The 26,956-nt window shown below is 31.8% G+C and overlaps 1 protein-coding gene across 2 annotated transcripts in view; it reads right to left on the bottom strand.

Moving 5' to 3' along the window:
* LOC134685681 (very-long-chain 3-oxoacyl-CoA reductase-B-like) overlaps window positions 1-25,192 on the bottom strand; it is a 49,932-nt gene extending 24,740 nt beyond the window's left edge. The window contains exons 1-4 of one of the 2 annotated variants that reach the window (XM_063545653.1): window positions 24,929-25,192; window positions 22,708-22,754; window positions 20,834-20,909; window positions 19,910-20,020 (exon numbers count right to left, since the gene is read on the bottom strand). In XM_063545653.1, coding sequence (XP_063401723.1) covers window positions 19,910-20,020; window positions 20,834-20,909; window positions 22,708-22,754; window positions 24,929-25,106 — 412 coding nt within the window. In that variant the 5' untranslated portion in view covers window positions 25,107-25,192. The remainder of the gene's footprint in view (window positions 1-19,909; window positions 20,021-20,833; window positions 20,910-22,707; window positions 22,755-24,928) is intronic. The other variant, XM_063545654.1, reaches the window with a different exon arrangement.
* Window positions 25,193-26,956: the final 1,764 nt, after the last annotated feature.

Raw genomic sequence — 26,956 nt, 5'->3', positions numbered from 1 at the left:
ATTGAATATTTTTTTATTAATAAAATTTTCAAATCGCTCGATCGCCCCAATTTTTGGAGTCCAAAATCTGTAGAACAAGAAATTAAATTGGTGTGGCCTAAGTTATGATGAACAAAAATGTGAAGAGTTTACAGAGCATAATGAAAGAGAGATCATAAGACACCATTAGATAGCAATACAAACTCAAATTATATTTTTCTGTTTGAATGATTGATTTAAACATTTATTGACTTTGAGATGTCACATTAATTGCAGCTGCAGGTTGCTTGAGGACCATGGGTGCATGTATCAAATTGCAGGAAAAAGACTTATATTCATTTTGTTTAGTGTTGTCAACGATTAACCGGTTAACCGGTTAACCGGTCGAACAACCGAATACCGAATACCAAAAACGCTAACCGGTTAACCGGACTTTTTTCCAATTTTGATAGATTTCATATAAATTTGAGATAAAATTATTAAAAGTTATGTTTGGTCGAAGATTTTTAGTCGTGGTAATTAATTTGACAGATCAATTGTCCAGTATATTGATTGCTATTGTTAATCCTATAATTATATAACTAATTAGAACATGTCTATCAGCTCGGGGCAGAATCTTAAAGAAACATCATTTATTTAGTATACATGTTTTTTTAACAGTAACTCTAAATCAGTAGTCCGATTAAATTTTACGATTTAATTCATTATTTCGTTTCTGATCTAATATTATGTAAACCTACATCGAAATGTGCAACCTCCGTCGTGCAAGGCTTTAGTTAGTCTTACTTGTCACCGAAATACTAATTCAAAAATTGTGAAATGCAAACCAATGTGAATGTAAGCAATGTATACGTGATAGTACGCGTAACATGCAAACAAAGTAAAGAAACAGGCTGCACAGTGACCTATAGATGTTAATTTCTGTGTCATTTTGATCTCTTGTGAAGAATTGTCTTTTTGTCAATCATACCACATCTTCTTAATTATAATTAATCATTCAAATTGAAACATTCCACACTATTTTCAGAGACAACAATTCAAAAGGGAAGAATTATCAGTTTCAGACATATTCAATTTTACGAGATCAAAAAGTTTTTTTTATCGTTTAATCTGAAATTGGTACAAACTCTATAGTTGATACGGTGTAGTTGATTATTAAAAGTCAAACTTCGCCAGGAATCGCCACAGACAAGCCTTATAGTACCAAAGGACAAACTTAAATTCTAAAAGCGTAAATTAATGAATTGGATGAAAGGTTGTCAAATTGACACTCATACAACATCTTATATCTATCTGTAGGGTACTATTGATAAGGCTTTCAAACACCAACGATTATCCGATTAACCGGTTAGGCAAAAGTGTACGATTTGACAACACTAATTTTGTTGGTAGATAAAGACTCAAATTTGAATTTGTCAGAATTTTTGGACCTTCCCATTTTTGAATTTATCTTGGAGTTTGGTATTTTTATTATTCTTTATTTATGAATGAGTTCTATAATTATAATTTTACATAAAAACTATAGGCGAATTTCAAGTACAGGATAACAGTCCATTTCTAAAGATTTTGACAAGAAAAGAATATTGTTTACAAAAAAAATCAATATACAAATGTTTTATAGTGAAATATAGCCGTTCATGGACATAAAACATATTCAACTTATTTTTTAATATTTGAAGAATTATATGACTTTAAAGTCCTGATGTTTGTCACATGGATGTAAATGTGAATTAAGAAATTCAACACAAACATAAAATATTTTTTTTGTACAAAAAAAGTCATGATTTCCATTCAGCATGTTTAGAAAATAAATGTATTATTCCTTGAACCCACCCACTTTATATATTCCAAAGATTAGTATAAATTGTGATACAATATTAAAAGCAAGAATAGTTCATTCACCCGTTCTTTTATTATCATGTATACAGCAGTGCAAAGATATTTAATAAAACGTTTAATTCCACAAGGAAACATTACTTCTTTGCTTTCTAACAATTAATCAAGAATATTGCTTCTAATATGACATATAAAGTGAACACTTCTGGCTTAAAGGATTACAAGTTCTGTTCAGATTTCTTAATATATTACAACAATTAATCCTACACTAAATATTTAATTGCATTGCTAGGAAATTTCATTGATAAATAATAACATGATTTTTAAGATAACAGTTTTATCATGTTTCAGTTGAGATGGTTAACAAGTGCAGTTATTGGCGAAAGCCTTGCTGATTTATACTTTAGGGGACTCAACATTCCTATATTATTAATTCAGAAATTATTGCATGCATTTATTTTTTCCATTATGGACTAAAACACGATTTTAATTTTTGCGATATGGAGAAAAATCCTGTTTAAATCATATGAAAAATTCAAAATGTGAGTTTAAATAATTGCGATTTAACCCTGTTGCTTTTTTAGCAATAATAAAAACATCACAATAATTTCTGAATTCACAGTATTTTACTGTAGGGGACTGTGTTTAATAGGATATGTTTCGTCTTTTTCATATAAAAATTTAATTCAAGCATTGTCCAGTGATTTATTAGGCCAGGATTTTTTAATTTGTTGGTTTATGGATCCGCCGACCTGATTTTGCCGATTTCAAGAATAAAAATAAAATGGACTTTCCAGCCGACCCTAACAAATGCATTATCTCTGAAAAATAATTAAAATATCCTTTTTTTATGAAATGAAATGCATTAATCACTAACAGAACAGTTTGTTCTATATTAAACACCTGGGAACTGGAATCAGAACAGTTTGTGCAATATTTAACAACATACAATGTTGAAGTATGTGCAAGACTTCCAAGGACAAATTAGATTATCATAGATTTTATCAATTGAACTCTGGTGGATTGTTGTCTCATTGGTTATCAAACTACAATTCCTTTTCATATAGGCAGTTTTCAAGACATAGAACAGTTAATGATGTGAAAGGTTGGAGCATGTCAATCAGGGACAACAACAGTAGAAAGATCTAATTCAAGCATTTGATAAATTATGATGTGATGATATGACCCAACCTTTTGTTGCGGGCAAACCTTAATATAAGTAGCCTAAACAGGGCTTTGTTTGCATCTATCCTAAGTAAGGATTCTGATGTACAGTAGTTGTCATCTGTTTATGTAGTTCATACATGCATGTTTCTCACTTCTCCTTTTTATATAGATTAGACTGTTGGTTTTCCCGTTTGAATGGTTTTACACTAGTAATTTTGGGGGCCCTTTATATATAGCTTGCTTTTTGGTGTGAGCCAAGGCTCTGTGTTGAAGGCTGTACCTTGACCTATAATGGTTTACTTTTATGAATGGTTACTTGGATGGAGAGTTGTCTCATTGGCACTTATACCACATCTTCCTATATCTACTTTCAATAGCAAAAAAGAAAAATGTGGTTGAATGGACATGCAAAAGATAATAAAATGTGTAAGGGTTCCGCGGAACCCAGTGTCTCGCCTACTTTTGCTGTAAATCCCAGGCTCAACAAAAATGAGGAAAAAAATCTATAAAAATATTCCTCTTGATACTATCTTATGATTGTAAGAAGCTTCTGTCCAAGTTTGGTAAAAATCTAGGATAGTTAATGAATCTATTAAATGTTTTGAAAACTTTAACTGCAGACTGTATGTAATGTTAACTGGAAGAAAATCTAAGTCCATTTAAAAGTAAAATATAGAAAAAATGGAGTTATCTTTTTACAAAATTTACTTCTGGATACTATCTTATGATCATAAATATGCTTCTATCACAGTTTGGTACAAACCCAGGATATTTTAAGAAAGTTAATTAAATTCTAAAACTTTAACCACAGAGTGAATGTAATGTTTCACCGCAGAAAAATTAAGTCCATTTTAAAGTAAAATATGGAAAAAATGGATTTATTTTTTTACAAAATTTACTTCTGGATACTATCTTATGATCATAAACAAGCTTCTGTCCAAGTTTGGTACAAACCCAGGATAGTTTAAGAAAGTTATTAAAATTCTGAAAACTTTAACCACAGAGTAAAAACTAAGCCCATTTATAAGTTAAATACGGAAAAAATGGAATTTTATTTTTACAAAATTTACTTCTTGATACTATCTTATGATCATAAACAAGCTTCTGTCCAAGTTTGGTAGAAATCCAGTATAGTTTAAGAAAGTAATTAAAATTTCAAAAACTTTAACCACAGAGTGAATATTTGTGGACGCCGCCGCCGACGACACCGACGACGACGGAAAGTAGGATCGTTTAGTCTCGCTTTTTCGACTAAAGTCGAAGGCTCGACAAAAATTAATTTGAAGGGCAAGGTCAAAGGTCAAACTCAGAGGTCATCAACCAAGAACACATGATTAAATTCTTCTGGAATTTTTTTCACTTTGTTCAAAATCCAAATATTAAAATCTTAATATAAATCAAATACCCAAATATAAGCTACTGAAAATAAGAAATCTAGGTTAAAAGTTAAGATATTTTATTAAAAAAAACTTTTATACCAAGAATCTTCATTTAATTGAAAATACATGCTATGAAAGCAAATTCATTCATGATATATGATCAGTCATTAAAATGAAATTAAACCAATCCTACAATTAATGATCTTCAGTTTTTGTGTACTAGATATAAATCTAGACCATCATGGGATATACTTTGGCATTGGTAATATGGTTAAGCCAATTATATTCCCTTAAAGATGCATTACCTAGTCAGGATACTGACAGTTTTATCACTTGTAAGAATTTTCAATGTTACTGTGATTTCTACCATATACCATAAATTCAGATATCATTGGGTGCATTTGTTATTGTGAATTTTGAAGAATCGACAAAATGCGAGGTTACGTAATTATTGCTATTCATGACAATCCACATTCAGATAATAAATTCTATATTAGAATTTCATTTTTTTTTATTATTGCCATAATTTCTGTTAATTTTTATTTTTTATTTGTCACAGTTATATCAAACATCAAAGGGTAATTATCTTAAGCTATTCTTCATAAGCAAATCTTCTTAGCTATAGGAAACATTCAAGTAAATAAAAATCTTAAAATTCATTTTGCTGAATAAACTTGAGAATTGAAATGGGGAATTTTCCAAAGAGACAACAACTTGACCAAAGAGCAGAAACAGCCAATTGCCAACGATGGGTCTTCAACACTGTGAGCAAGAAAATCCCACAACTTGAAAGTGCTTCAGCTGGCCCCTTAACAAAAATGTGTATTAGTTCAGTGATAATGGAATGAATAACATGACAGAGAAGACTAGTCTAATATTGCTAGACTGTCTACTGTCTATGAAGGCATCATCATACAATATATCAAATGTATACTAAAACTAGATGTGTCTAAGCAAGAAGAATAGCCGAGTCTCAAAAAGTTGAAAAATCTGCAATTTCAATAACACATGTGGACACAAACATGATTTTCAAAGTTGTAAACACTTAATTTTGGCAAAAATTAGTGGAGAGGAAAGAAACTTAAACTTAATATGTAACTAATCATGGTAAACTCACATACGGTCCAAGGACACAGTTATCGTCCTTTGGTTTTCGTTGTCTACAAATATAGTCCCTAGTGTAAACAGTGTATAACTTGCATGTTTTAATTGATACACTTTCCCAAGTTATTTCTTGATATTAAATGCATGAAATATTAAGTAGGGGGATGTAACTACATGTTTAAAAAATTTGGGTGCTGAATCTTTATGATAAGTAGTGATTTGGTCCAGTTCCAAAAGGTCAAATTTTATCACGTCTGAAGCTGTCAAACTGAATTTTACACCCCCTTAACACAGAATTGTCAATATTTTGAGTTAGAGCTGGTAGAAGTTTCTATAATTTTGATATTATTTGTCTCACTGGTAGTACACTACACTGTAAAAATCTTTTTGAGAAAGAGCAGGTGCGATTTTTTTAATTTGAATTTATTGTCTAAAAGAAATGCACTACGAAATAACTGTGTTCTCGGGCCTAAGAGATGGATTCCTGAAATCTAGATTCTGTACTTTGGCAACTCTCCTGAATGATTTGCTGGTTTCAATTTGTCAAACTCATTCAAAGTAAAGGATTTACATCTTTGGTTTACAGAAATTCTGTTAAAATGTGCCATTTTGGCATTTTACGGCTATAATAAGCATTTTAAAGCAGTTTACATTTTATGCCTAAGAGGCATGCTGACTTTCTATCTGACAGCTTTTCTGTTCCTGATATTTGTGGTTCTATGATTAAATCAAATTTAATTAACCGTTTGTGAACTCTGGATATAGAGAAAAGTAGATTATCACAGAAAAAAGTGCAGATATTTTGTATTCACGGCCATGGTCGAACGGCCTAATAGATGTATGTAATATGTTGAGAGCTTTGTACATCAAATGTGTATAGTCTATCACAAATATTTCACTAAATCTGTAAAAAAAGCACTTAACTATATTTAGTACACCTTACTCCTTTCATAGGCTACCATTTTTTTTTCTCTCTGTATGATAGATAGATGTTTTCCATTGAAAAGTAAAAAAACTGGCTATCAGACCATATTGTCTTTCAAAAAATTTAAATGCAAGAGTCCTTTTGCAATTACACTTCTTGTATCATAATACCTTAGCATAGAAATGAGCAAAAAGTAACACATTTTCATTTCAGTTATAGCTTCTGTGTGCATTTTTATATGTCAATATTGGTGACCGCCTCTATCGACTCTAAATAATTCTCAGTACTACATGGCCAAATACCATTTTATACTCATGTGGTATGCTTTTTGTAACTTTTCTATACATTTAAAGTACATTTATAGCGAAACCTATTGAACCTTTCCATAGATTCACCTGCAAGTTACCTGTCCATTTAAACTTTTGGCAGTTCTATTGTCCCATTTAACAAATACAAAAGGTATTGTTCTCTGTATACATAGTTTATTCACCAGGACCTTTAAATTTCTTGTAAGAGAAATCTATCACTCATTGATTAATCTACCCGAGTAAAAAAATTATCTGCTAAATTAAGGGGGTAGACCTTGGTCCAGGGAGATAACTCTTTAATTCAGTGATGCGTTTGTAATAGTCAAGTTTTATTAATGTATTTTAAGCATTTACCTGAAACAGATTGAAAATAATCTATGTATTCTAGAAGCTTAGAACGTATTTATGAAAATGGCTGACACAAACATACGGATGATTTTAAGAGTTATTTCCCTTAACCTAGGTCTACCACCTTAAATGGAAATAACATGTGTATTATTTATAAAAAACTGTATATGAGTTTGAATGTATTATATTTTCAATCTGTTGAATGTAAACACTGATTCAAACATTAATAAAAGTTGATTCCTACAAAAAATTAACATTAATCCTATTTCCAAAAACAAAATTGATAAAAAAACCTTAAAAATGTTGATGTTTATATATTAATTAAGGCCTTCTTAAAAGTATTCTATAACTAAACAAAAACGTAAAGATGCAAATTTTCATACGAACAATATTTTTTATTTTAAAAACAAACTGTTTATGATAAAATTATTATTAATGTGAACAGATTGAAAAAAATATTATGAATGTTTAATAAACACGAAATTACAGGTATTTCTTTTTATGTGAAACATGTAATTTCTATCAATTTAGCAGATAATTTTTTACTCAGGTAGATAAATCAATCACAGTGTAGATACTATTCTGTACGCTATCCGGAAGTCGATTTTCGAAGCGAAGATTTCAAACTGGCTAACAGAACGGTTTTGTTTTGGTGCCTCTTCTCATCATTTGTTTACTCCTATATCTATAAAGTGCTTTGCACATCTTAAATGTATGTATAGCATCATAAATATGAGTAACTGTAACAAAAACATGCAGTAGAATATAAAATATACGTGTGCATCACACCAACTTCATAGAAAAAAGTGAAATCGATTGACAATTTTGCTCTCGTAGTACAAAGCAAATAATCTTTTATTGCAAATATTTGCATCAGTTTACAGTTAAATATATACTGTTTCAATATTCCTATCGTATTTAAGTAGAATGTTCGTATTTCAAATAACAAATATGCTTTCCTTGAGGATCCCAAAATAAATTACTGTACGATCAGTCTAAAACTGACTGTATTCTAGTAGCGATTTCAGATTTTTTGTCTGTATGACCAGTCTTGATTTTGAAGAAAAAATTTCTAAGGGTTCCGCGGAACCCAGTGTCTCGCCTACTTTTGATGTAAATCGCAGGCGCAACAAAAATGAGGAAAAAGATCAATAAAAATATTCCTTTTGATACAATCTTTTGATTGTAAGAAGCTACTGTCCAAGTTTGGTAATAATCCAGCATAGTTTATGAATCTAATAAATGATTTAAAAACTTTAACTGTAGACTTTTAATACATGTATGTAAGGTTAACTGAAAGAAAATCTAAGTCCATTTAAAAGTAAAAATCCGAAAAAGTGTTGTTTTTTTTTCTTCAAAATTTACTTCTGGATACTATCTTATGATCATAAACAAGCTTCTGTCCAAGTTTGGTACAAACCCAGGATAGTTTAAGAAAGTTATTAAAATTTTAAAAACTTTAACCACAGAGTGAATGTAATGTTTCCCTGCAGAAAAACTAAGTCCATTTAAAAGTAAAATATGGAAAAAATAGAATTTTATTTTTACAAAATTTACTTCTGGATACTATCTTATGATCATAAACAAGCTTCTGTCAAAGTTTGGTAGAAATCCAGTATAGTTTAAGAAAGTTATTAAAATTTCAAAAACTTTAACCACAGAAGGAATATTTGTGGACGCCGCCGACGACGACGACGGAATGTAGGATCGCTTAGTCTCGCTTTTTCGACTAAAGTCGAAGGCTCGACTAAAAACAACAACAAATGAAAGTTTTTAACGACCTTGACTGAAAAACAACGGCAATTTGAAGGTATATACGTGTCTATGTGAAATTATGATTGTGTCCATCGAACTATAACGTGTAATTTCTTTCATCAGACAATACAAATATATTTCTGATGATTTTTGTAGACGGCAAAATAATTATATTGTTGTTCCGTTAAGTCTTACTTATAATCAAATGCCTAAAAAGCAATACATGATTTGCTTGTGGACTTTGTATTAGTGTGTCGTTGCAGTTATCTGTTTTACTATTACATTTTTAAAGACTATTTACACCGTCTGCCGTTGACCAATTGGTGATAACATACATCAAGCCTGTCTCTTTTAAAATGACAAAAAATAGATAGAGAAAAACTGTAGGTACATGTATTGAGGAAAGAATTAACGAAATTATACCCCGCCACTTCTATAGTCCATGTTTTGGAATAAAATAAACCACCAGAAAAACTAAATTATAGGTGCACAGGGGCATCATTTAATAACGAATATGAGGAAGTTTTATTAATACTAGTATATGGTAAGTTTTTGAAAGTTGCGTATAGTAAACGGGTACCACCCAATAAAAAGTAAAATCACAAAAATACTGAACTCAGAGGAAAATCAATTCGGAAAGTCCATAATCACATGGCAAAATCAAATAACAAAACGCATCAAAAACGAATAGACAATAACTGTCATATTCCTGACTTGGTACAGGCATTTTCAAATGTAGAAAATGGTGGATTAAACCTGGTTCTATAGCGCTAACCCTCTCTCTTTAATAACAGTCTCATCAAATTCCGCCATATTTACATGATGCGTTAAATAAACAGTCACAATTAATAAAACAGCCAAAATATGGGTACATCAGTCATCATCAAGGTAGTGGAAAAGTCCTTATCATGGTAGTAAAAAACTGATGATTTTTCGAAAAACCAAAATAAGAGGTACACAATTGAATTAAATGATAAGGAATCTGAAAAAAGATTCATTAAGTTATGGCACTTGTCTGAAGAAAGTTGTGGATATAAAATAGGTACGACCAATATAAGGTTATGACAAAGTCCGTATTTAAGATATAGAAACATCAAAAATATGTTTACCAAAAATTCAAAATAGAAGCTCCATAATACATTAATTGATTAAAAATGGAGCAATTTTATAAAAGTTTAACAATTGGTTTTGAGGGTCACGGTTGGAAATACCTGATGGGTGCCCCCATATAATGCAATGTTCAAGTCCGTATCTAATATAAAGAAACCCCATAAAAGATTTTTAATAAAATTCGAAATACATTCCTTTTTTTTATATATAAATAAGGCCGTTAATTTTCTCGTTTGAATTGTTTTACATTGTCATTTCGGGGCCTTTTATAGCTGACTTTGTGGTATTGGCTTTGTTTATTGTTGAAGGCCATACGGTGACCTATATTTGTTAATGTCTGTGTCATTTTGATCTCTTGTGGACGGTTGTCTATTTGGCAATCATACCGCATCTTCTTTTTTATATTATAATTTATGATACGGAATCCGAGAAAAAAATAATTAATAGTTATACCAGTGAAGGATTCAAGAAAATTGGGATCCGGCGGTTTGAAACTCTTTTTTAACTTACAATGCATTTGTATGGGAACATATATTTAGAATCCTCTTTTCTCCTGGATTGGACCCCCTCTCCATTTAAAAATGTCTGGAAACCCCAATGTATATTAAGTGGTTTATGAGGAGATGCGTTTGCAAAACCGGCGAAACATGTTGTACCGGTCCAAAGGACGAACAGATAACGGACTTCATTATCACTATAAACCATCGGTTTACAAAGTGGTGTACAAATGAGTGTGAAAGAGACATATCTACACCCAAAACAAAGTAAAGGAACTGTGATCAATTATAGGCTACAGTAAGGCCTCGAATGTTTGTAAATACATGAATTTTTATATAACAATTAAATCTGTGTGTTTGTACAATTTTAAGTATAACGGAGGACATTTCTGAAACTTATATAAACAAACAAACCTTTTTCTTATTTCAGCCACATTCAAACATCCTTATACTTAATGTAGTAAGTCGAGTACACCCTATCAAGCTAAAACATGTTTGAAAAGTTTACAGGATGTGAATTTATTAAAATATATTTGTGTAATTTAGAAAATGCCATCTTCTAATGTATCGTAAATAACTTTGAAATCACTACTAGAATACAGTGAAATAAAGACTGATCATACAGTTTCAAAATATACAAGCGAGACTGATTGTACAGTGCGAAATTCAAACAAGTGTAATTTTCTTATTTCTGGCTTCAAAGATCTGGCTGAAACTTTTACCACCACTTAAAATATACTTTATTTAGTAAATCAAGTCTGGATTTTACGTTAATTTGTACAGTAAGGGTGCAAAAAGATTGTTTTAAGGTTCACCGACTGATTTTCCTTAATGATGCACTTGAAAATCTCTTGATTAAGGCAAAGATACGAATAATGAATGTGCTAAATTTAATTATAAACCATTTGTGAATATCGATGTCAGCTGAATTAATCATTAGGCAATGTACAGATGAACATCTTACCATTTAATATAGTATATCCGACAAATTTAAAATGTGATACAAAAAGTTCTCGCTTCGAAAATCGCGACTTCCGGAAAGCGTACAGAATAGTGTCTACACTGTGTCAATGAGTGATATATTTCTCTTAGAAGAAATTTAAAGGTCTGAGTGAATAAACTATACAGAGAACAATATCTATTGTATTTGTTAGATGGGACAATAGAACTGCCAAAAGTTTAAATGGACAGGTAACTATCAGGTGAATCTATGGAAAGGTTCAATAGGGTTCGCAATAATATATATGAAAGAATAATTTAGGCCTTAAAAACTTCAAAAACTTCAAATTGGCTTAGAAAAATGCATATTTATATAAGGCGTCCCTTAATTGGAAAATCTCTATTTTCAGGCATAGGCTCATATAAATTTAACTTTGGAATAATTAAAATACATCTGGTAAATAAAATGAGTGTTCAGATGCTTTTAAAACTTAATATTTGATATTCAAGAGCATTTAAAAAGCAAATTTTTAAGCAAAAATCTGGACAGTTAAAGATATTTAATTTACACATCAAAAATAAACATCCAAATGTCTATATTAAAATGACCCTAGTTTCTCTAATATATGCCATATGGCCATGACACTTGGCAAGCTATCTCACAATTGCCTAAGCTTAGGTTATGCAAAGTTTTATAAAGATTGGTCAAGTCTTTCTGTCCTAAGAGGTCCAAGGACACAGTTATCGTCCTTTGGTGTTCGTTGTCTACGAATATAGTCCCTAGTGTAAACAGTGTATAACTTGCATGTTTTATTTGATACACTTTCCCCAAGTTATTTCTTGATATTAAATGCATGAAATATTAAGTAGGGGGATGTAATTACATGTTTAAAAAATTTGGGTGCTGAATCTTTATGTTAAGTAGTGATTTGGTCCATTTCGGAAAAGGTCAAATTTTATCACGTCTGAAGCTGTCTACTGAATTTTACACCCCCTTAACACAGAATTGTCAATATTTTGAGTTGAAGCTGGTAGAATTTTCTATGATTTTGATATTATTTGTCTCACTGGCAGTACACTACACTGTAAAATCTTTTTGAGAAAGAGCAGGTGCGATTTTTTTAATTTGAATTTATTGTCTAAAAGAAATGCACTACGAAATAACTGTGTTCTCGGGCCATACCAACAAGAGGCTGTCACAACGACAGCAAACCAGATTTATTATCATTTATTTTTGTCCTGGCAATATCACAATAAAGGGCTGCGCTTTATCGCATGATACGCCCGTTGCTTTTTTAACTTGTCTTTTATGCTTTAAATGTATTCTCCCAAAATTGGAAAATCAGCCCTTTTTTATATAAGCATAAAAATTCATAACACGGAAATGTAAAATCTGAAATTTATAAAAATTGAAAGGGAGCTTACACATATTGATTATAAAATATTAATATCACGGAATTTACCGAAGATGTAATTTCGTTTCCAGCACTTTCATCGCTTCATTGATTTCTGGTGTAAATAAACAAACCCGACGATACTGATTAGAAGAATACAAAAATTACAAGGTGAGCAATATGTGCAAAGAAGCATACACCAAGCATCACAGTATTGTTATTGACAAGGGTTTCAGTGCGCTATATGATACTATAGTGTCAGCTGTTGCAAATTATATAATTTAGCGTTTTACAATGCACAGCTCTATATAATTTGACAATGACCCCAAGGCAATCATTCGATCTTTCGAACCTAAAAAACTTGCAACACAGCGAACTCCCAAAAAGATGTTGCATTTTTTTATAATATTTGATGTACTCGTACAGGATGATTTATTCTTTGGAGATGTCAGGAGGCTGATTTAGAAGGGGGCCAGGGGGCATGCCATCCTTTTCTGTGAAATTTGGTGGGCCTGCACTTATGAAAATTTCTGGATCCGCCACTGGTTGTTGGACCATAATAGTCCCAGTATGGACACAGTGGCAATCAGCAGTCATTATAAAAAAGAAGATGTGGTGTGTCTATGATTGCCAATGAGACAACTGTCTACAAGAGACCAAAATGACACAGACATTAACAACTATAGGTCACCGTACGGCCTTCAACAATCATCAAAGCCTATACAACATAGTCAGCTATAAAAGGCCCTGATATGACATGTAAAACAATTCAAACCAGAAAACCAACGGCCTTATTTATATAAAAAAAATGAACGAAAAACAAATATGTAAGTTGTAACACTAACAAACGACTATCACTGAATTATAGGCTCCTGACTTTGGACAGACACATACATAAATAATGTGGCGGGGTAAAACATGTTAGCGGGATTCCTATCCTCCCCCTAATCTTGGACAGTGGTACATGTACATGTATAACAGTACATCATTAGAACGAACTATAAAAATCAGGCAAAAAAGGCTTTACTCATCAGATTGCCCATTTATATATCAAAAGCACTGAAAAGGTCATTTGATATGTCTGATTTCAATTTATTCACATCAGCAGATCTTACACTTAGTATATTTTTTCATGATGAACATTACTTTTTGGTTGATTATGTAGGGAATCACTGAAGCGTGACTTGAGAAGTCGCCCACCTCCCCCACCCTCACTTATTGTCCCAGCTGACCTGAGAATCTGTCCCTCTATAACCATTAATGTCATACAACAATTACTTTTCCATTGTGGCATCATATATTTTGTATTAAAACATCAAATTTTAAATGGAATATTTGTAATGTACATGTACAGTTTGTAATAGCGGACATACATATACATATTGTAGCAATAAGGTGTATTCAAAGCAAAATAATTAATAATAAATCAACTCTATGGAAAGAAGCATACTGGTATGTCATTTTTTTTTAACACAGCATCTGCATAGAGTGATGAGATGTAAATCAGGAGATCAATCACTGGTTTTAGAAGTCAAGAATTTTTATATTTTACTTATTTGGGTAGATACATGTACATGAACCACAACATTTATCTTGTCATAATACCTGTACGCTCAGTGTTCTTCATGAAAACTATCACACTGATTTTAAATCATTATAGGAAAGCACAGTGTATAAGCAAACATTTCAGAAGGCAAAGAGTCTTTTATAGGCTGACTCCAATAGTCTGTATTATCTGAAAAAGCTTAGTTCTTGTCAACTTTCTTATTATTTCAAACATTTTAATAGATGTCTCCCAAATTTGGTGTATTTCTATTAGATTTTTTCAAAGTCATTTTCATTTATTTTTCAACCCGACCTAGAAATATGTTTAGTATAGCTGATTTAGAGAAAGGCCTAGGTCACCTCTAAAAAAGGCTATATTTATTGTCAATGCAAACATTTTACCTGTTCAACACCAAATGCTGTCAAGTTTAGGGCCCCTGACCATGGCTCTTTTTTTCATAGTTCATCTTACATATCATCTCCTTTGAATTTGTTTGCTTATATATATTTTGTTCTATGGTCTATCTATGCATATCTATCTATATATCACATTTTCATGGTCCCACAAAAATGTTTAAAATGTATACATTTTACTTTTTTCTAGCTTCTCAATGCGATAGCTGTACCTTTTTAGTCACTATTTATGTGTTGCGTTTAAATATAAATTGTAACACTTTACAGTGTCTGAACAGGTAAAACAAATACTTCTCAAGAAACAGAAAAAAAAAGACTACTTGGAACAGCACCAGACTACATGTATGTATGAATAAAAACTCAGATCAGAATAGCATGAAGGATATTATATGTCCTTGAGAATAAGCAAGGAAAGCTTTCAATAATAGTATAATTGTGCGAAAACCAAGAATAATGCTTATTTGTGCCCTTTTTTGGCCCCTAATTCCTAAAATATTGAAACCAAAACTCCCAAAATCAATCTCAACCTTTCTTTTGTCGTCATAAACCTTGTGTCAAAATTTCATAGATTTCTATTAACTTAAACTACAGTTATAGTGCGAAAACCAAGAAAATGCTTATTTGGGCCCTTTTTGGCCCCTAATTCCTAAAATGTTGGGACCAAAACTCCCAAAATCAATACCAACCTTTCTTTTGTGGTCATAAACCTTGTGTTAAAATTTCATGGATTTCTATTCACTTTTACTAAAGTTAAAGTGCGAAAACTAAAAGTATTCGGACGACGACGATGCCAACGTGATAGCAATATACAACGAAAATTTTTCAAATTTTGCGGTCGTATAAAAACTCAATAAGTCATTGAGAAGAAAGCATCAATCAAAACAAATTATGTGATATATATGTGAAATATACTGTTAGTGAAGACTCAAGGTCTATTTTCAATTCACAATAATGTTTTTTTCCCTACCAATAAATAAATTTTTCTCATGATTTCATGTAAATTGTCTTAAAAACAATTTAATTATAAACCTTTGACATTTAATTTAATATTTAAAAAAAAATAGAAATATCATGAGAACATGGAGAATAACATATATAACATGTATAACACCTTATTTTGGTTTTCATATAAAAAATAAAAGATTTGCAAAAAATTTTGTTAAACAGGTGCTGTGACCTTGACCTTTTTTGCTTCAAGGCAAATAGTCCACAAAAGGTAGGTAAAGATATGATTGGGCTGGAGCTCCTATAGGTTATATAGTTCTCCTTACCAAAAGATTCTGTTTTTCACCATGTTTATAACTATGATTGAAATTCCTTAATAAAAACAACAAGAATGTGTCCATAGTACACGGATGCCCCACTCATACTATCATTTTCTATGTTCAGTGGACCGTGAAATTGGGGTCAAAATTATAATTTGGAATTATAATTAGAAAGATCATATCATAGGGAACATGTGTGCTAAGTTTCAAGTTGATGTAACTTTAACTTCATCAAAAATTACCTTGACCAAAAACTTTAACCTGAACTTCGCACTATCATTTTCTATGTTCAGTGGACCATGAAATTGGGGTCAAAAATATAATTCGGCATTAAAATTAGAAAGATCATATCATGGGGAACATGTATACTAAGTTTCAAGTTGATTGGACTTCAACTTCTTCAAAAACTACCTTGACCAAAAACTTTAACCTGAAGCGAACGGACACACAGACGGTACCACAGACGGAAGAACGAACGGAGGCACAGACCAGAAAACATAATGCCCCTCTACTATCGTAGGTGGGGCATAATAAAAAGATGTTGCATTGATTGTCAATGGGATAACTAGCCACCAAAGACAAAATGTTGTATATGCCAAGAACTATAGGTCTCCATACAACATTCAGCAATGAGCAAAACCAATACTGCATAGAAAGCAACATGTTCCCACATAACTAAATATAAAACAATTCAAACGGTCCTACTAAAAAGCACCCGAGAGCGCCCGTGAAAAGAAAAAGCGCCTGGGGAAGGAAAATTAGCGCCCGGGAAAAGGAAATAGCGCCCAGGAGAATACAATGATAATATTTTATAACAATGATTTTGTTCCTAAAAAAAATAACAATTGCTTGTTTTGTCCTATATATAAATGGGGATATGCTACATCTAAAATATTGTTGCATTTTTACATTTTAGATTTCAAAATTGTATATAAGTAAGTCAATAAATATTAATAAGAATATATATAGAAGAATCATGAACGATATTGTCCTCGATTAAAACGTATATTTTGTTATTCAAAAATAAATCTTCCACATAAACTGTGATCCATTATTATCTGTCTTTCGAAATAGTATTTATATATTATTGTTAAAATTGAAACATTTATACTTGTTTTTTTTGTGCTAAAATACAAATGTATAATATCTAAATTTGCAAATTACTTGTCTAAATTTAAGGAAAAAAAACCAATATGCATAACTTATTTTAACGACACAAAACTGTCTCATGCCAATAAATTATCTATACATTTTCCTCGGGCGCCATTTCTTTTCTCCGAGCGCTATTTTTTCTTCTGCGGGAGCTTTTTCTTTTCCCCGGGTGCATTTTAGTAGGACCCAATTCAAAAAAGAAAACTAATGCCTGCTTTTGGTAGAAAACAATAAAAAATATATAAACGCAAAATTTGATAGATAAAAACAATGGACAAAACCAATTTTTCTAATTTCTGTGCTATTTTCACATTTCCTGAACTGAGTGAGAAAAATATTTCTCCTCACTAGTGATAAATAAAGGCAACAGTAGTATACCGCTGTTCAAAACTCATAAATCCATGGACAAAAAACAAAATCGGGGTAACAAACTGTTCTCATCTGTTCATAAATCTGTTCTCATCAAATAATTGGTTGAAATTTCATTTGCGACGTTAAATTTTCTTGTTTTTTCTGAATTTTCTTATTGTGATGTCATGAAAAAAAGCTACCATGTCTGATGACGTCACATTAAAGTACACAACTTTCCTCAAATCTTTGAAAAGGAAGGAAAACACCATAAGAGACACAGATTCAACCATTGTAACTCATGTATTACAATATTTCTCCACTCTTGGCGGTTTGATTTTAATTATTTAGACAGCTTGGCAGGCCTCGTGCTTTAAATAATAAAATTTAACTTTCTCTAGCGGAGAAATATCGTAATACACTTGTTGCAGTGTAGGAATCTATATGAATAACTGGCTCTAGACTTGGGACAGGCAAATAGGGCATTTGGCCGGGACAAACACACTTGCTGGCAAGCAACACTCCCCTAACCTGAAACAGTGGTGTTACAGAACAATTGAGATATTTCAAGGACATAAAAATATGGAGAAAATATAAAAACGTTTAATCTTGCTGCAGTTGTTTGCACCTTTCCGGGATCCTTAATCAGGAATCTGATGTCCAGTGGTTGTCACCAGTTTATGTTGTTCTTAAGTGTTTCTCATTTTTTTATATAGATTAGACCAATGGTTTTCCTGTTTGAATGGTTCAACACTTATAATTTTTGAGGCCCTTTATAGCTTGCTGTTCAGTGTGAGCCTAGGCTCTGTGTTAAAAACTGTACCTTGACCTATAATGGATTACTTTTATAAATTGTTACTTGGACGAAAAGTTGTCTCATTGGCACTTATACCACATCTTCCTATATCTGCTTAGTTAAATTAAGCTACATGTATTTTCAATCCTTTAAATTTATGCTAACAAGGATAGAACTTAAGACTTTGGCAATGGTAGACCACAGCTTTTATTGTGTAGCACCACAAATATAGTCCTATACAAGAAGAAGAGAAATTTCAGTAGCCCACTCCAAATTTTAGGGGCCATTGGCCTGTGGGCCCCTGCTGATTTCATACCCTAGCTAGTTGAAAGCTTCTTTAGATAATAGCCTTTCTCAATCTAATTATAGTAGTTTGTAAGATATTGTAAACAAAATAGGAACAACTGTTAATAAACATAACTGTATAAGGGGAGGTAACTGTTCTTGAAATTTACAGCACATTAATTTCTTTATTGACTTCATTTAAAAAAAAATGTCCCTGGAATTGGACACCATGAACATGATGAATTAGATGTCTAAACTACATTTTCTTCATACTAATAACCTTTTAATTAGGCCATGAGCTAGAATTGCTAATAATCAGTTGACAAGGAGGTGAATTCAAACTGATAAAGCATTTTAGCAATTTGTGAGAGGACACAATCTTTCGTATATCACCTCCAATAAATCTTTAGGGCAAACAAATTCTGTTTTCCTAGATATACCTTAAAAAGGGGGTGGGGTGGGAGGGGTCCTGATCCCGAAATACCGAGCTTAAAAACATGAAATCCTGAGGTCTCGAATTTGAAAAAAAATAAATCCTAACATACTGAAATTCAAAAAAAGGAATCCCAGATCCAGAAAGGGTCAATCCTGAAATCCTGACCTTAAAAACATCAAAAAAAAGTTCCTGTCCCCCTCAAGAAACAAATTCAATTAACAAATTGTGTAGAAAACAAGAAAGTCCTCCTATAATTTTTTTTATAATTGTTGACAAAATAGACTTTTACACATGTTACAAACACCAATGAATTTAAAAGACTGGGGATTGCGCTCAACCTACCCAATCTAGACAAGCGAATAAAGCCAACCAGGTTTTAAGATCATAAATCTGAGTCAAAGATCACATTCAAAGTAAGGCATGTGATAATGTTTTTTTTCTACTGTTCTATAGCCATGATAGCTACAGTCATGATAGTTATATTAATATGATGCATATAAATAATATATTTGAATTTTTACTTTGTGGTAAAATGCAAGAACATGAACTTTTTTACATACCTGTCAAGTTTTCTTTTTTGCGTGTAAGATGGCTGCCCTACTCGTAAAAAACCTTCGAGTGGGCCTTCAAATACAGTGTAATGTTGTTTTTTTGGCTTCTTCATACTTTTATAAGACTCAATTCATTTTTAAATTAATTGTTTTGTTAAATTTGTGGACATAATTGCTTTTTAAAAATTTCAATTTGGGAACCTCCATGGAGGAAATCCCCCCACAAATAGTGACAGTTGGCAGGTAATGTTTTATTCAATTCAAGATGCTCATGATAAATATATAATGCTTTTTCTACTTTTAAAGTAAAAGAAAAGGCAAATTTTTGTGATATTTTAGTGAATACAGTTTTTCTGCCAGTGACAAATAGTCTTACCTAGAACTCCAATGTCAAGTCCAGCTAACTGACTTCTTATTTCATCATATATTGCTATGCCAGCACTAAAATCAGCTACAATTATCTTGGTTTTTACTTTGAACTTTTGTTCTAAATAAAAAAAAAAGCACATTAGAATCAGAAATGATTAAGAAATTTAATATCAATATGTTATGTATGAACAAAATTTGTATAAATTGTTCAACCTTTGTCATAGCTAAATATCAAATTAGTCTGAAAAACTTGGCAACCACCTTTTCAATGAATTTAAAGAGTGAATTGATCAACTGAGTGTTTTTATCTGGTTTTAATGCACATATATGTATAAACCATTGTGACACTAATATAGAATTTTCGAAAAGAATAGTATAAGATAAAAAAAATTCACAAAAAGCAGAAAAAACCCTTTACTCATCTGTTTATGTTATTTAAACAGTTACCTAATGTGGAGCAGGTTCTGCTAAACTTTATGATGAGATCATCCTGGTTTTTCAGTGGGGCTTGTGTTGATAAGTCCTTGGTCAATGTTGGTTGTTGGTTTTTAAATGCTGTGTTTGATGTATGGCTTTGATTTTTTTGTTTTGTTTTAGTCATTGCATTCTCATTAGCCTTGTTTTGTTAGATATTGATATTGATTTTGTTAAGTCAACTAATCAGTTTAAATATCACTTTTCTACAATATTGACTGAAAATCTATTTTTCTTCAAAACCAGCCAGTTTATATATAAAGGATTTTGTTGAATAAATGTTCAATACTTCCTATGCTTTGTGTTCTTTTGATTTAAGATAAAAATAAATTGATCTCAAGCCTTTATGATGATTACATGTAGATATATAACTTGGACTTTGCTCCAGGATACAGGTTCAAAATGACCATTCTATTTCTCTAGGACAATCTTTGTAATTATCTTAAAATAGATGTACCTATTTCTTTGGCACAATCTTCTAACTTTGACTTTGTTCTGCTTATCAAAATAATGTCCATTCCTTTCTTGGCTAGCTGTTAACAATAAAATGTATTCCATAAGTATATGTTGAAATTGGATCTCTTTTTTTGAGTGAAATGTATTACAAAATTTAAAAAAACCAACACAAAATATATTTTTATGAGAAATCTCTTGGTCCTGTGCTAATTTTAAAGTCATTGTGTACATGAAATTTTGAATATAACAACAAATTCTTGAAGTATTCTTGTGCTATATGATCATATGCTTCAATCATTTCAAACTACTTATAACATTAGATTTGAACACATAATCTTAATTTCCTACTTCCTACTTCCTATATTAAGCATGTTAAGTGTCTGGACCTACATAAGCTACATTTTTGTACTAGCGATAGATTGAGGAAACATAAATATTAGACAATAATTTATCATTTCCTTTCAACATGTTCAATGAAGCCAAAACATATTTCCTTGTTTAAAGGGTTGTAAAATTACAAATAATGGCAAACAGGTATAGTCTTGATAGTAGGAGCTTCATGGCAGAAATTAATGTCTTACAGCCTACAACTCAACCTTATCAAGCTGCAGATCAAATTTGAGTAAAATTTTCCTTGAACAATGAGTGATAAAATTTTGTATCTATCTGTAACATGGTAAACAGGATGAAGCTACAAGTACATGACAGATTTAAAAATTTCTACACACTACAATTCAACAGTCTCAAGCTGCAGATCAAATTAAAAAAAGGGGGGGAGGGGGGTTACAGGGGTTGGAACCCCCCTTTTTTTTGACCAATCAATGTATTTGAATTGGAGCATATAGTTGGAACCCCCCCTTTTCTCTGGGTTGGGAAAAAAATATTTTTAAAATGTCTGGATCCGCCCCTGTTCTCTGTATGTAAAGCAGGAAAAACAGCTGTATTTCTTTTTCTTTTTATATGATGTAATCAAAACAGTAACTCTACACTCACTACAACATAAAGAGGGGGGATAGGACCTTTATCGGGACTCCAGGATTTGGTGGTTTTTAAGCTCAGGATTTCGGGATTGACCCTTTCGGGATCCGGGAATTCTTTTTTCGAATTTCAGGACCTCAGGATTTCGTATTTTTAAGCCCATGATTTCGGGATTTCGTGTTACTAAGTCCGGGATTTCGGGATCAGGACCCCTCCTACCCCCATAAACAGGAGGCTGGCAGAGCGAAAGCAAACCAGATTTATTATCAATTATTTAGCCTGGCATTTTTCAATATCACCATGATCACAAGAACCATAACTCATTAACTGCTGAACGGTGAAAGTGAAAATTGTCAATATCAAATTTGACCTCCATTTTGTCATCAAAACAATATGTTAAAATTTGAAAAGCTTTGGTTGAATGGATTTATGAGTAAATGCAACAACATGACTGGAAACATAATTTTTCTATCTTTAAAGAACCATAACTCCTGAATAGAAAAAGTGAAAATGGCCATTATTGAATTTGACCTCAATTTAGTCATCAGTAACAACATATTTAAATTTGAAAAGCTTAGGTTGAACAGTTCATGAGTAAATACATGGACACAACTGAAAACGCCATTTTTCAATATTTCAAGATCCATAACTCTGGAACAGTAGGGTCAAAATCGTCATTATAAAAGTCACAACATATTAAAATTTTGAAAGCTTTGGTTGAACGATTGAGAAAAAAATGCACGGACAACATTTGGTTGCCGCCTGCCCAACCATACATCCTCAGATAAATAACCAACATTTTAGTCACAAAAATCAGGTTAAAAATTGATGATTTTTTATTGAACATGTTAAAAAGTCTAATAACTTAATGTTATAATGTGTAAAGAGAGAACTTACTTGGTGTGTGTATCCTTTTCCAATGCCATCTGTAGCACCAGTAACCACTGCCAAAAAAGAAATATTTTTATATTTATATTCCACATAATCAAAAGTCAGTTTATATATATATATTTATAGATTATCGTTGATCATCTCAATGAGATTGATTTTCTCGCTTGAGCTGGTACAGCGAAAGGGAGAAAAGCAATCGAGTTGAGATGACCGATGATAATCTGTTTATCGCTATTTTACCTATGAAGATGTTGTCAATTTGACATTTTGGCATTTATTTCTCAATATGTACATGTAGTTTGTATTAAGCTTTTTAAAAAATAAAGATAACCAAACTTGTAATGGGAATTTCTCGTTACATTGAAGACCTGTTGGTGACCATCTGCTGTGTTTTTTTTCTATGGTTGGGTTGTTGTCTCTTTGATACATTCCCCATTTCCATTCTCAATTTTAGTTCAATTTGGGAAGAAAATTGACACATGTACTAAAGTTTATAAACAGAAAAAGCAATACATACAGTATATTACATTGTACTATCATGATTATGTGAATAGAAAGAATATGTGAAAAGCAAAATTTTATCTGTCAAAAATTTGTTCACCATTGGCAATGATTTATCTGATTGACCAAAAACCAGTTGGACAAACTTATTTTGTGGAAAATGTTTTATCTGCATCGATTGATCTGTATATGAAATCTGCAAAACATACCACTTTTACCACACAGTTAAAAAAATCCTTTAACACCTAGTACAAGCCAGAAAGCTTATTTCATAAAAATACTTTTAAAACAAGAATGTGTCCATAGTACAGGGATGCCCCACTCCCACTATCATTTTCTATGCTCAGTGGACCCTGAAATTGGGGTCAAAACTCTAATTTAGCATTAAAATTAGAAAGATAATATCATAGGGAACATGTATACTAAGTTTTAACTTTGACTCACTTCAACTTCATCAAAAACTACCTTTACCAAAAACTTAAACCTCAAGTTGGACAGACGGACGAAAGAACGGACTAACAAAAGGATGAAAGAATGGACCGAGGAACGAACAAACAGACGCACAGACCTACGTATTAGCTAGGGGCAAAGTACAATATATAAAAATAAGGAGATGTGGTATGATTGCCTAAGGCTATGAGACATCTATCCACCGGAGTCCAGGGTCAAAGGCTTGTGTTTTTTTAATCAGGGCCAATAGACTATTTTCAAATTACCGACTTTCGACTCCGAGTGGTTTATATAATTTTTTCCACAGGTTACCTACAACATCCTGGTAGGTCAATTAAGAGCAACCTAAAGAAGTAACATTAAACATTTAAAAGGTAGAGTGGGGTGCTCATTTTCGCCTTATCTTTCCATGTTTTCTACAGTTTATGTTCAGGTCTATATGTTTTTGTATTATACTGATATTTCTATATGAAGATAACTTCAAATGCAAAATATTCATATAGCTTAAAAACGTGTTTGTTTGAAAATAATCATCTGAAAAGTTAGATTAAAGGGTGTTTGAAATTGCCTGAAGTTTTGTCTATGGGGGACACATATTCACCGTTTTTATACATCCATTTAAACCCAAATAACTGCAGCTTTAAACAATATTTTCAAATGAATTTCATTATAGATGGTAATAGTAGACATTTTAAAATGTACAAAACTGAAATTTAAGGCACTCAGTCAAATATTTATTAAGAAATACTTCTTTAACATCACGTTTTTTATTCAGGAAATTGGCCGAAAATCAGTATCCGTTTTTTGGTCCTTTGCGGTAAGTGCTGTAATTTTGTTGTAGTTTAAAAAATAATCATATTTGATATAAAAATCTAAGTTACCGACATATTTCTTCCATTTCAGCCATCTTTTGAAGTATTTACACCTCAATATTATAAAACGGCGTAATTGTGACCCCGGCGAATATGCGCACCCGACTCTACAATTCTTGGGGGAAAATATGATAGACTTTAAGTGTAAACAGGAATGGGCGCGAATGTGATTGGGCGAATGGACTCAGATTCAGATTACATATGCGAGACAACCATGACTGACATGACTTCTAGAGGTTTACATACAATGTGCAGGCTTCAACAATACACAGTTGTTGTACATGCAAATCAACCCCTCACATCATGGCTTTTAAAAGTCAAAATTTGCCAGATACTATACCGACTCTTAATTATAAAAGCTAATTATTAGTACAAGTCCATATTTTTTCATGATTTGCACCTACCAGCCCACTGTCCACATTTCTTTAAATTCTTAGTTAAACCAAGCGGTTTTGCTAAAAGAAAGACTTTGATGCCATTAAAAATTGACAGGGCGAGCTTCAGAGCGATATAAGAAACAGACACTACTCCTGCTACTGCAAAAAGGTCTGAATAATTCCCAAGAAAACTTTGGACAGCCATGGTGAGACTACCGGCAAGTGAATCATGTGATGTGTAAAATTTTATATAGAACGGTACTTTATCGTATGTTTAAACACTTCAGTGATCAAAAACGTGTGTCCAAGGTAAACACTGATACACATTTAGAGTTATCTCGCTTTGTGTTCTATTTGGCACATTGGTCTTGCAATAGTTTTTATTCGGTTTTTATTTCTCCATTTAAGGTGGCTCGGGCGTATTCGAAGTTTCTTTCAGAAGTGCCGCCCGTATTTTTGGTTATTTTATTCTTCAAAGAAAATAAATCAAATTGGTCGAAAAAAATAGGGGTCACGGACCATTTAAGCTAAAAAAAAATCTTTTAAACAGGTAGATGTAAAAGGGACCATTTTTCAATGAAATGATAGGGGAAATAGAGGTGTTGACATATCTTTTTTGGAATATATCAAAAAAACGTTCTATGACAATTGGTCCAAAACTGTAAGGCAGCAACATTTGATTTTCTGGGGGGGGGCCCCCAAATAGATTGTTCTCCCCCCCCAGAAAATCAAATGGTTGCTGCCTAATATGAAAAGCTGAAATATAACTTCAAAGTATGAGCCAATAAAAAGCATAGGTCACCGAAAAAAAATAATTTTGGCGGGATAATGGTGAAAATGGGTGAAATGTCATTTTGACCCTTTAAAAAATACCGATAAAAACGAAAATATTCAATTAGTCACATAACTACAATGATCTACAATGATTTAACATTTCTAATCAATCAAAATATTTAAAAAAAATTATATCGAATTTACGACAAATACTTTTGTAATTTAAGCGTGATATTATGCGCAGTCGAATAGTCCCAAGCCACCTTAACTTAAATTGCGGACCTGATAGAAAACATCAGAAAATGCTTTTATTTTGTTAATTTTATCAGCAAATTGAAACCAAACTAAATATATTGTTTAAACATATATATGTACATTCAAGGATCTACAATCTGTTGATACCTGTATCTTGGTACCCTTTATCTTGGTATTGCACAAAGTCATGTTTTTCCCTGACTGTTTATGACGTCTTTAAACTAAATCCCAATGATGATTGGATGTGTACTGATTGATAATTTAGTCTTAGATGGATGATTTTTTTATTATTTGTTAGTGGCTTTGGACCTTTAGCCGTCAGTAACTGCGAGTACTCCCAGACCTGTACTTCGTGTCTTTTTGTTGTTTGGGTGTATTATAAGAACTCGGCCACGTCCACTTGTATTTGCAGTATTTGTATTTTTAATCCCTCTGATGAGTTATGCCTCTATCAGCTGATTTTTATAGTTATAATGTTGTACTGTTACACCACCATCATAGGTTAGAGGAGGGTTGGGACCCCGCTACCATGTTTAACCCCACCCCATTCTGTGTTTGTGTCTGTCCCAAGCCAGGAGGGTATCACATACCCAACTATATCAGTCCTATTCAGGACCGATAACTCTGTCGATAGATATTATCGGGTATACAATATTGTTAAAACCAGGCCAATCGTATTATACGTCTCTGTTGGAATGTATACAATAACTAATTTTTTTTTACATAATTTAAACTTTATATTGATTCATTGCCTGGATTTAGCTTTAAATATTGAATTAAAAAATAAATAACAATAAAATTATATTTAATGATCGAAATTCATTTAAATTTTAAATTAAAATTTGAATCAGATTATTTCTTTGAAATAATTATAGAAACATAAAAATATTTGAATGCTTTTTAAGCAAAACATATCTTTTTAAAGAAATTTTCATAATATTCATATTTTCCTAAAGTTTATTATGAAACATACTTATTCTGATTTGACACGGGAAGGAGAAGATATCTATTTGTACATTTATAATA

This window comes from Mytilus trossulus, chromosome 9, assembly GCF_036588685.1.
Source record: "Mytilus trossulus isolate FHL-02 chromosome 9, PNRI_Mtr1.1.1.hap1, whole genome shotgun sequence".
In the NCBI taxonomy this organism is placed as follows: domain Eukaryota; kingdom Metazoa; phylum Mollusca; class Bivalvia; order Mytilida; family Mytilidae; genus Mytilus; species Mytilus trossulus.
This window is presented reverse-complemented; position numbering and strand designations above follow the sequence as displayed.